The 12,701-nt window shown below is 36.4% G+C and overlaps 1 protein-coding gene across 16 annotated transcripts in view; it reads right to left on the minus strand.

Annotated features, from left to right (window-relative positions):
• Nucleotides 1-12,701, minus strand: part of LOC102585027 (nuclear pore complex protein NUP88-like) — a 60,163-nt gene that overhangs the window by 39,298 nt on the left and 8,164 nt on the right. For 9 of the 16 annotated variants that reach the window (XM_006344486.2, XM_006344484.2, XM_015307429.1 and 6 more), the window contains 4 exons: nt 10,747-10,874; nt 8,325-8,606; nt 7,746-7,897; nt 2,009-2,131 (listed from right to left, as the gene is read on the minus strand). In XM_006344486.2, coding sequence (XP_006344548.1) covers nt 2,009-2,131; nt 7,746-7,897; nt 8,325-8,606; nt 10,747-10,752 — 563 coding nt within the window. In that variant the 5' untranslated portion in view covers nt 10,753-10,874. Of the gene's footprint in view, nt 1-2,008; nt 2,132-7,745; nt 7,898-8,324; nt 8,684-8,749; nt 10,072-10,746; nt 10,875-12,701 lie in introns of those variants that run through there. The other 7 variants (XM_015307431.1, XM_006344489.2, XM_015307433.1 and 4 more) reach the window with 4 other exon arrangements.

Here is a 12,701-nt window from a genome sequence, read left to right on the forward strand (position 1 = left end):
TAAACTAAAAATGTTATTCAATAACATATAATTTCAATACAAATAAATAAGTATATAAAAAATAAAAAATCCCCCGTCCCGTCCCATTCCGTCCCCCCAAAACCCGTCCCATCTCGTATATATAGTGGGACGGGACGGGACTTATTTTTGTCCCCCCAATCCCGGTCCCCCCAAAATCCCCCCAACCCCGTCCCGTCCCGTCCCGTCCCCTTGCCAGCCTTAATACCATGTGAGAAGACAAGAGTTTGAGAGAGAACTCAGCTTGGTTATTCCCACAAGCTATTGGGGTTTAAATAGCTAAGTATACATGTCCTCAAAAGGAAAGGAAATCAATACATTATCAATACAAATCAATATCAAATCAAGTTAGAGTAAATCTAGGAGTAAATCAAGCTACCTACTATATTTACACACATGCTATGGAATATTCCTAGAATTCTAACAGTGTCGTTCTATGCAATAGCATGGTTCTACTGAACCCAACATTTGGGCTCCACATTTAAATGGATCCAAGTTGTCCGAGTTATAACCTCTATCAACATGCATTACTGCAAATGAAAAGAACATCGTCAATTTGTATTAATGAGCAACAAGACAGGTGAAATTACTGACAGCTCACTTCCAGATATAAGGTTCTGTCCTCTTTGGTATTTGTTGATACTCCTACTATTTTTCGGCTCATCTAGTCCAAAAGGATTAGCTTCTTGAAAGAAATATAATGAAGTATTGCATCTCACTTAGAAATTTTAGAGAGCTTTCAGATGGCCACAACTAGACTCATGTAGCAGACCAAAAGCAGCATGTTGTTCTCCACAAGTCTTTTGTTTTAGAAAACCTACCTGTACAACTTAGGGAACTGTTTATTTTAGAGATATATCATTGTCATTTGAGGGTTTGAACTAACAGAAAGAGGTTTCAGTTCGTTCTGTCCTTTCCATTTAGGGTGCACGTTAAAATGTTCCCCAAAAGAAGCAGATCATGGACAATTAATCTAATTTAATAAGCCAATTGAATGACATGTTTGCCGTGAAGAGTTCTGCACCACAATTATTTCCCCATGTGGAAGTGGCATATATATTGAGAGCTCAACAACCATATAGCACTATGCACCAAACAAAACCTTCCACTAGAACACCATGTCCCGGTGATATATAACACCATATCTCTTTTCTGTTATTGTTTATAAATTCCTTTTCATGTGTACTGCAAGATGCACTTTCTTGTGTACTAATTGCCTCCCGAAAAAGATTAAAGAAATGCACATAGTATTTTCTAAAAGAGAAAGGCATGGAGCTTTTTTCTTGTTCGGTATCCAACAATTTAAACAAGCAAATCTTCATTTAGTTTAGAATTCCATCTACTCCTATAAGTTTCAAGTTTGTGAAATCCTTCTATTCTCTTATAACCAAATTATATCTACCGCAACATGCTTTCTCACATTGTCAACTTTATGTTGCACTTCCAATAGGGATTTCAATGTCAATAACAAGAGTTTTTGTTATGACAGAGCAACCGAAACGAGTGAAAGGAACATACACCTGGAATATCATCTAGAAGAAAGCATTAGGTGGAGATACGGTTAATTACATGAGTGTACCCCATAAAAGCTAAATAAGTAAAAGCAATTACATGATCTAATTGAACTTTGATTGTATCTTTATAGGTTCAGACTATATGTAATTATCTTGACATCGGCTAACAAGACACCATTCAACAATCAACACTGATCATTCCAGAAACTGCTCACTTCATTCGTTTGTGTATAATTTTTAACTGAATATTATTGATATAATTTAACAAAAACTCTACACTCCAATGTCAGGCAATATACTATCAACTTGACTACATGACTCCGGAACCACGTGCAACACACATGTCGAGAGACTAGTCTTATTAAAATGTCTAAAAAACACAGATTGAGCAACTCTTTTCAGGTTTTCAACATACACCACTTGAGAACTGTATCATCAAAAATCCTAAATTAAATTTTCAATGAAGAAATAAGTACCTGAAAACCGAATCAGAAGAGAGAATTCCAAGATGGGTGTCACTGTAAGGGTGCCAACAAACCTTCAACGTGCGTATTGACTTGTTTCTGTCAAAGTAGATCTCTGAACCAACTAGAACTGTCCTGTAACCGGCAACAGGAAATGAACACATTTAATGTGACTTCAAATGCACCACAACTGATTGTCAGAAAACAACATAATTACCCTCAAATATTGGTACTGAAGAAGTAGCTATCATGTCTATTTTGTTTTAATCTCCTAATACAGGTGAGAGGATAATCTGACTGGTTTACTCAAGGATAACAGTAATAAATATTCTTGAATCATAGAAAGAGACTCTTCTTCGTTTGACATTACCTGATATTGCCCTTTACAGAACAGAATGTAAGTTAGGAGGTGCAAACAAAACCTGCATTCAATGACTATAAAAGTCCTCTATTTGATATTAAAATACAAACAAATTAAACTAAACTAGAGATACTTTGAAAAATATATATTTAATCTTTTTTTAATAAGGTACATAATATCATCAATGTGAGTTAACTCCTACATATAAGCAGTGTATCAAAAGGAGAAAAACCTACACAAGAGTATAATTCTCTAAAAAAATGACAAACTTTTATACAAAAGGAACCTCCTAGGTGCATCAGAGACTAACTAAAAACAATTGGCAATTTCTTAAATAGCAAAATTATTTCGTACCCCCTCAACAGTTCATATTTCTCTCTTTCCACAACTCCCACGTGATGACTAAGGCGGCAACATTCTATACTCTTCGACTTCTCTTCTTTCTAATAAAAACCCAAATATGTAACATGTCCTTTACGGAACCAAGCATCACCGGTTGCACTCCAAACCAATTCGATATAACCCATTGCAAACATGCGGACACCTGGGCAAGGTGGCCTGGTGCACAAAGAAACCAACAAGGGGTGTCATGAACAGCAAAACTTAATGCAAGCATTAGTTGATCCACATCGTCGCTTGTGTAACCATCAATAGAACACCGGCTAACACATGTAATAATTCTCTTCCTCATGTAACACGTGTACTCAGTTGACAGAATTACTCCATTGCTGCTAACAAGACTAAAAGCACACCTTTCTAGGCACCATAGGAATACTGAATCATCCTTCAACAAAAGCTTGTGGTGGCATGACTTTACAAAGAACGCACCATCACTTCTTAGTTCTTACCCTCCCCCTCCATGATAGCTAGTGAATGAATGCTCTATTTCTAGAGTATTTCTCCCAATGTTTGAAATCCGTCAATCTCTTATTCTTATAAATTCCTCTTAAATCTCAAGTTCCAGTGAACTATCCTATCTTGTGCCATTCAAATCTGTTGCGCTGTCATCTCATTTTGGCTCAAGATTCTATGAGTTGGGGAGGCTCCTTAACATGTTCAGTCCATTCACAACCCTAGTGACCTTAAAAGCTAACTTTGCTACCACCCTTACCATATATGTAACGACGCTACTGAAGTCTTCTCATTCCTTTAGGTTGTTCCACCAAGGATAGCATCCATACGACAATTTAATGTTTCCAGTCCTCCATCCCCTTCCACAATAGCATATTTCCTTCTGATTACCTCCTTCTATAATATCTGGTCCTCAAAAATAACCCTATCCATTTATGAAACTGTGTCTTGTTGGAAACTCTAAAGTCAGTCACTGCAGGATCTCCTTACTCTCTCAAAGAGGTTATGGTCTCCCAACTAACTAGGTAAAATGATGAGTACCTTCTGTTGAGTCCCATTAGAAATTCTTTTGAAGCCATTACAACTTCCCTATACTAAATGGAGCCTGCAAAGAAATATGTAATATGTGGGTATGCTTGATATTGTGCTCTTGACTAGTGCTTCCTTCCCCCTTTTGATGAATGTCTCTTTTGTCACCCTACTAGTCACCTTTCAAATCTTTTAGTTACTGAATCTCACACAACTTGCCCTAATTTGAAACACCCAATGGCAATCCTAGGCTATTTTGCTCGGACTCTTCTAAAATGTCAAGGGGTGCGTGTCGGATTCGTCAAAAGTAGTGTAATTTTGGAGAATTCGACACGGGTGCGGCATCGAAAGTGAAGAGTCCGTGCAACTTAGATCCTAGGTATATGGTAAGGAGAGTTTTATACGTACAATTGCACTTGTGCTAGGTGTTCAACATTGTCCACCTCATCCACGAAAATGATATCACTTTTTAAGTGTTGATCGTGAGCTTTAACACTACTTGGAATTATATGAAGGTCTATTTCAAGGAACTCAACTAGAAAATATCTTAACATATATCCCCATTAGATATACACTGGTATGTCATCAGCAAATAATAGGTGTGTGACCATCAGTCCATTACGCAACTATGTTCACTAATCAAGGCTGAGAAACTCTAACCTCCCGTCACAACTTCATCTATCATCCTACTTAAGACTTCCATCATCAAATTGTACAACAGAGAAAATAATGGACCCCTTACCCCAAGCCTCACGAGCTTGTCCACCTGCAATTGAGAACTTGTATGAGGTGGTCAACATGTCCACCTCGTCCACTGAAATGATCTTAATTTTTAGTGTTGATCTTCAACTTTGACACTACTTTGAATTATATGAAGGTCTGATTCAAGGAAAACAACAAGAAAATATCTTCATCACATATGCACTAGTATGTTAAACTGAAAAAATCTTCAAATAACCTCCTATCACAGTGTCATCAATCATCTTATTTCAAACTTCCATCACCAAATTGAATGGTATAGGAAATAACAAGGTCACTTAAGTTACACCACTCGAGCTTTCCATTTGCTCTTATTCCATAATAATAAAGCACTTCCCTCACTCAATATTATTAGACATTAATGTGTTGTACTTAACCATCATCCCCACAAACACACACACACATATCTCATTATTGCATTTGTCATGAGCTCCATTAATGTAGTTTCTTGAAAGCGTAGTAGATTCACCTCCAATTTTCTAACACCTACTTGGATGATGGCCGTTTTTGTTTCTATCACCCAACCCCCTTGCAAAAAATATCTTTATATATCAATAGCTTATATATCCTTACAACAGTATCCCCTTTCCACTTCCATCATTCTCCTCATAGTCACCCATATCACCTTTCGTACACTATAATTTTACCTCTTCCTCCTCATGGTTTGGCCAACCTAGTATCCCACCCCTCTTTCATCTCCTCTAACTCTTCTTGCCTTTTGAAATATCAATTAGCGACTCTACAACCATATCTTCCTTTCTTCAAAAAGAATCCCCTAGAACTCCCCAAAGTTGAGGAATCGTTTCCACACCCACTTTGTCATTCCCCTCCACCCATCATTGATGGCTAAAGGTTGGCCAGTTTCATCTATGTTCCTATTGCTTTCTTTCTCGAAAAATTATTCTCCCTGTCAAGCCTGACTTCACTGCCTAATTCTACTAGTTGATACTTCCCTATGAAGCATGTGTCTTGGGTGGTGGACCTCCTTAATTGTTCTTCTCGAAGATTGATTATCTTAGTCCTTCCAAATTACAACCTTATTCTTGTTGCAGGTTTATTATACCTTGAGAATCAAGCTAGTACTATTAGATTTAATAACAAAAAATAGCTATATGAGAAAGTAAGCCCCACAAACCAAAGTGGCAAAAAAACAAATACAATTTGTTAAGGAAACCAGCTAACAGAATATTATTACATATGAGAAGATAGAAATGGAGAATATATTAGCCAAAATAGGATACATTTCACTTGCTAGAGAACAAAGATTGTGTAAAGTGTAAAGACTTTATTGATAGTTTTATTCAATGAATGAATGGAAGCAGTCACATTCTCTCCCACCCCTCACCCCAACCACCTTAAAAATATAGTTTTATTTAAAGAATGGAAGCAGTCACATTCCCCCCACCCCACCCTAAAATAAATTCTACTGAAAACTCTAGTGATTAACCAACTTCGATATTTTTAGCATATGCCCACCTACCACATTGACCAAAGGAGCTTGAGGTAAGTACAAAAATTGCATGCAAAGAAAGTACATAAAATCCATTGTTGTTTCTCAAATTTATCATATATTGAGTTGACTAATAATCAACCCATTTCATTAAACCTCCAACCAAGCAAATTTGCATACTAGCTAGGTTCTTCTTCACCAACCTTCAATCTTCTAAAACTTCTTCTACGTCAAGTGTTGGCCAAGTCAAGGCTTCCTTGTAAATTTGTGACTTAAATTTATGGACTTCTAGAGAGAAGTACGAGTCACTCTCGCCTTCCTTCATTCAACCAAGGAATCATGAGAAATTCAAGAAAAGGACAGCTAGAAAGTGTGTACAGATGGAAAAGGATAACCTAGGTGACTCCCTATCTGGGTTGTTGGATATCATTGGAATATCCCTCATGAATGTGTAAAGTTGACTCGTCGAACATTTTCACCTTCTTGGCACATATCTCCTCTAGAAAAGTCTTGACTTCTTGGGTAGTTTGGTTATGCTCACCCAAATGTTTTGAGTTTTAGAGATGTAGTCGATGATCAAAAAGGCTTGTCAAAGTTGTTCTGTTCTCTCTCCTCCATCTACCTAGCTAACAACTAGTAACTTCCTTCCTTTTTTTTGTCAAGTTCTTGAAAATTGTAGCTTTTCCAAGGTGAAAGAAGAAAGAGAATCCAAAAATCATAGAGAACAGTATGTCATCTGAATATTCAAAGCAAATCGAAGGCATAAGGAAAATGATCATAGAAGGGTAACAAACGAGAGACTGGGAGTAGTAAGAAAAATTGGTATCACCATTATTGTAATTGAATATGCTACTTGAGATTTCCAGTCATAAAGAGTAGAGATGGCTTATGCAAAATGCATCAGACCATTCAATTGAAAAGTGGCTTGCTCATTAGCACAGATCCATTACTGCTCATTTATGGCATATCAGGATAACTATACCATCATTTTATATTTTCAAACACTTCTATTTCAAACCAAGGAAAATAAGCCTATTGTCCACCAGAAAACCCGAAAAGCCAAATTTTGCAATTACTTGCCATTTTTGAGCTTCTAACACACCCAAAGTGCTTCTTAAATGTAATATTTCTTCCCAAGAATCCCAAAAACCGTTTTTTACAAAGATTCAGGAGCCATTTAGGTGTGACCTCATATCAATATCATCATTGATGAGCAATGCTAGAACAAGGAGATATCCTAACAGATGGCATTACTCGTTGCAGACACGTACAATTCTGACCTGCCTCTTGCCCTTGAATTAACGAAAATATTAGCATGTAATTACGGATTCACAGGTCTCTTGATGAATGAGAAATCCCAAAAACATAAATAAGCAAAGAAAACAAAGAAAAAACAAAGTTCTCATTAAAAGACCAATAATCGTAAACAGCAGTCAACAAGCTGGGTATCCTAGAATACGTAGCTTACGGAGCCATTCCAAGAGAAAACTGTATATGCTGAGATGCAAGATCAAGAATAGTTTTCAAAAACAAATAGCTACATACAAAATTGAATTTTTTTTAAAATGGAAAGATGGTTTCAGATAGCTATACCAGAAAATTCATAATTTCCTCCAGGCAACCAGGAACAGAAGTGCATAGGACTGGTTAAATACATATGGTGCTTCCGAACTCCGAAGATAAAGGAGAATGACATTTCAAATGACAAATAGTTACAAATCACAATAACACTATTGTTTGAAACACACTGGAGTCCAAAGAAAACATAACCATACAAAACCAAAATGAGGAAGTTATACCGGCAAATAATTGTATTTTCTTTTGTCGAAGACCTCCCATAGAGATACATGACGTATAAACCATCCAAACCAACTAGGAAAAGTGCTGATCCATTTCTGTTAATGGAAATTCGCTGAACCTCAGAATTCAATTGCACATCAGCTTGCAGTACCTAAGCAACAACCAGCACCATCAAATATAGCTAGAACAATTAGTAGCTTGATATCAGGTAGAAGTAGTACCAATGCACTTCAAATATTGGTGATGAATCCGTCTCTCCCTCTTTTGGGTTTTTAAAATAAGGGAGGAAAGAGAAAGAATGAAAGAAGTGGATTGAACATTGGGGCTGAATTGAATATTTATTAATCATAGAGGAATGGGGGTGTAGGGCTATGCATGTTAAAGGTGCAATAGAAGTTGGAAATCAGTCAAACCAGTATGGTTAACTATTGTTGTCACCTTTGAATCAACTAATCCCTATATGTTACAAGTAGATTGTTGAAAATGTTATAACCCTCCTCTATTCAAGCAGTAAAGTTCAGTTTGCTAAGAAAAGTAAAACATAAACATGGAATAGAGATTTGTACATAAGAAGTTACCTTAGAGGGAGAAGCTGCAAGGAGGGAAGTAGGATCAGGTTCACCAAATCGAACAGAGAGTCGATGCAGACAGGTTTTGTAAGAGTCCCAAAAGTAGAGACGAGAAGCTCCGTCGCAAGCTAAAAGATTTTTGGGCATTGTCAAGGCCCTGTCTCCATCCCTATCCCTGTCCGGCGGAGTAGAAAAGACTGGGTGGTGTTGTAAGGGTAGCCATTCCACATCTTCAGATTGACGGCCACCATCCTCCTCCTCGAAATTGTATCTCATACTCCTTCGATTCTCCTGCAAAACCAAATGTAAATTGTTTATTGCCTTTTCAAAAATATGTGAGGGGTTCCTGTACTGAGCATGGGCCCAATCTGGAGCAAGCAATGGGAAAGAGAAATCAAATAGATAAAAAGAGGCTGACAAAGAGGATCACCAACCGAGTGTAATGAGAAATTTTGATGACATGAAGAATATAATATCTATTTGTGTGATTGATAGACACTGCAATTTTGACATTTCCCAGAAATCAATCCAAAGTTAGCAACTTTAATATATCATTCAAAAAGAGGTACAAAGCGCGCGCGCACGGGGGGTTAATGTATTTAGAGGCCTAAATGATGTCACTGTTAACAACAAAGTTCAATGTATATATTCTTCTCACTATCTTATTGACATAATCCATTGTATTATCTTGTATACAAAGGAGTGACTACACTCTCACAAGTCACATATAACCAGAAATTTGCAAAGATCTGTCACTGAAGCTATAGCAGAAGAATTCAGGAACAAGAGGTTAATTCTGTACTTGAGCAAAAGGAGCAGTCTATCTTGATGACCCAAAACTATCAATGGAGCAGTCTATCTTTAGGACTGGCTTTCTTTCATGTCAGCATACATACTTTGTAAAGTAGCGATAAATGCTTAGTTGAGGGTCATGACAAAGAAGCACCTACTTATAATGATCAATTGCAATAGAAATAATCAAATCAAGAACCAAAAAATTGGATTTTTTATACGCAGAGTACTACTATCGGAACTTGTTAATATCAAACTCACACAAAAAAAACTCCAATAAACAAAGCAGACAAAGATAAGAAAGTAGAGACTCCGAATACAGTAGCCTTAAAACTCCAATAAACAACGCAGTGGCTAATCCTGAATTCTTCGGAGAGGATCTTTGCAGAACCTGCATTAGTATCCAAACTGTAATGCTGGGTCTAACCATGCTCAAACTTTGGCTGCTCAACAAACATTAGCCAAACTAGTAAGGATGAGGAGCAAAATATGAGCCCAAAACTCAAAAAACCACCTTTATTGGTGGCTCAGTTTTGTTTACTGTAACCAAGCAATTCACTCTTTAGTTCATGTAACATAGAAATCATCCATTATCGAGTACTTTTCACCACATCAGTTCAACTTATATGAAATGCATATCGATTTCAGCAATTTATTCATGTTGATAAGCAAATTTAAGTATTTAACCAATTACCACATGATCAATCTACAACATTTGCAGTATCTTTCCTGTCAGATAGACAGAACAGACATATTTGTGCACTAAATTACATGTCTACTACTATTTCTCTAGTTGGATGAACCATGTCCCATGGCATTTGGTTCATTCATTTACTACACACCAATTCTGCTTCATTAAACCATTAAAAAGATTGTCTTTCTTAACTTATCTCACAATCAAGAATAGCTTATCTTGGAAGAAAAAAGCTAAGTTGCACGGTCTCTTCACTTTCGATGCCGCACCCGTGTTGGATTCTAAAAAAATACTACATTTTGGAGAACCAGACACACACCTGTTGACATTTTTTTGAAGAAGAGTCCGAGCAACATAGGGAAAAAGGCAAACCAGTCACCAAAAAAATTATCTTCAAGTTTTATTTCCTCAATCAAAAGAAGCTCATCATAGGAGAAACAACGCGAAATTGAACAAATTCATCGAAACAATGGTCAAAAAGGCACAAGAACACCAGTAGCAACAGATTGTCCTGTATGCCATTCAAGCACCCAAATAAATGACTCTTCGATAAAAAAAACAAAAAGCCATAGCAATATAATGAAAACTTTTTTTCCAACTTGAACTACTAAAACATTAACTAACCACATACCAATGTGAAATATACAGCAGTATTGAGGGCCATTAAATAAGTTAATTAAGGTAGTTCAAGATTTTATTCAAGGCAACAACAGCTGGAAATATTAAGTACCAACAATGCCCCTGAAACAGCTGGCTACCAATCCCCTTGGAGTTCACACTGGCTATAATATCATGTCTTGCTAACTTAGATACTCAAGATAAGCAACAACATGCGAAAACATTCAGATATTCAATGATAGAACAAACACAATTACCTTTTGCTTACAGTTGTAGCATAAAAAGAACTCTTGCTTACAGTTGTAGCATAAAAAGAAATTGGCATACCAGCATACACACATGCACAGAGATTACAGACCAAGTCTAGAAGTAGGAATACATCTTTTATGTTGCTGAATGATAGATGTATATGTTATTCCCTGGTGAAGATCATAGATATGTATGTTGTAGAATACCTGTAAGAAAAATTGATTCTTTGAGGCATATCATCAAACATCCTGACTACATAGGTGTGTCGCAGAATAAAAATCCACGAGTAAATCATATTAGCAACATCTTTCCACGAGATATCATGTCCGTCTAACTCATTCTCGTTTGTCCATGTGCTTTTTCTTTGATTATTTTACTTTTAGAATTTTAAAATAGTATTAATTGATTTGATTTCTAATAAATAAAAATCAAATTGGGTCGCACTAACACCACCTCTTTGAAATAATCCCTATAATCTTACAATTGAAGAAGAAAACAAGTATAACAAAGGATTTTTCTTCTGCAAAGAGATATATTGAATGAAAGAGCTAGTAATAATTGAAGGTCAAAGACAGGACATTTACCTATAAAAATGACCAATTATTTTTCTGCCAGAAAACATAACACATGAAACAAGAAGAAGGCAAAATCAAAGAGCAGAAATTAAGCACTCAAGAGTCATAAAGCACCACATAGAAGGAGATAAGGGCAATCCCAGTAAAACTGAAAGCATACAGATCTTTTGTGTAAAGACCAACATCCTTTTCCAAGAAAATTCCTCTATCTAGTATCTACCAAAGAAAATGTTAAACCCAACAAAGACCCATATGCTAAAAACAAATATGCAGACCATGGAGAAAAGAAGAAGTGCAAAAGGAAAGAAAAGCTACCTAAAGATAGGACCTGATGTCACAAAGCTGAGAACTTTGGGGATTTTGTTTCAGCGATGCACAGAAGCTTTGAGGGTAGGGCTGGGCGTTGGTCGGTTCGGTTTTCGGTTTGGCAAAAATGTGAAACCAAACCAAATTGAAATAAATTCGGTTCGGTTCGATTTATTTCAGTTTGGTTTTCGATTTAACCAAATTTAATTAACAGTGGCAAAAATTAAAGGAAGTTGATTTATTTATACTTATCAAGGATGGATAGTAGTCACTAATTCACCGTAAGCCTAAATGCTTTGATATCCTCCACATTCAAATGCACCGGAAAACAGCCACAAGCATGCTTACAGATATAAGCTAACAGTAACTAAAACTCTAAAAGATGATAGACATTAGAAACTCATGAATCAATACTACTTCATGAATACTTATTTAACACAAATGGCAACAGAGTTGCAACTTAATTACAGAAAGACGCAGTACATTACAGTTCATAAATCACACAAATAATCACATAGTTGCATACTTGCATTCAATGATTAAAAAAACAATAGAGGACGCAATACATTTTTTTTTCATATTCTTGTCATGGGTTTTTCATCATATTTTTTTTTTTGAAAAAGTTAACTGGTATTATAAACAAAAGGAGTACACCAATAGTGTGCTCCTACATAGTTACATCAAAAGTATGAAAGGACAGCCCAAAACAAAATCTATCTCCTATATTCCTTATAAACTGTCTAGAAATAGGTTAATTTCCCCTATATCCTTAGGTACCGAATGTGTACACCAAAAATAAAATGTTGCTAAACAGTTCATCTTTATACTTTGGAAGGGAATGTTCTTGTTCTCAAAACATCTCTGGTTTCTCTCCTTCCAGATTGTCCACCAGATGCAAGAAGGGACAATCTTCCATCTCTCCTTGTGTTCTGACTGATTTCCATCTCTATTCCAGCATGCTAGTACTTCTGAAGTATGCCTTGGCATGGCCCATCCAATACCCCTCAGATTGATGAACCATTGCCATAATTTTCCAGTCACTTTACACTGCAGAAAAAGATGATTTACTGTCTCTATTTCAGCTTCACAAAAAAAACATCTAGAGCATAACTGCCTGGCCCTTTGGGTCATAACTGCTTGACTTGCAACTAG

This window comes from Solanum tuberosum, unplaced genomic scaffold (assembly GCF_000226075.1).
Source record: "Solanum tuberosum cultivar DM 1-3 516 R44 unplaced genomic scaffold, SolTub_3.0 scf00058, whole genome shotgun sequence".
Lineage (NCBI taxonomy): Eukaryota > Viridiplantae > Streptophyta > Magnoliopsida > Solanales > Solanaceae > Solanum > Solanum tuberosum.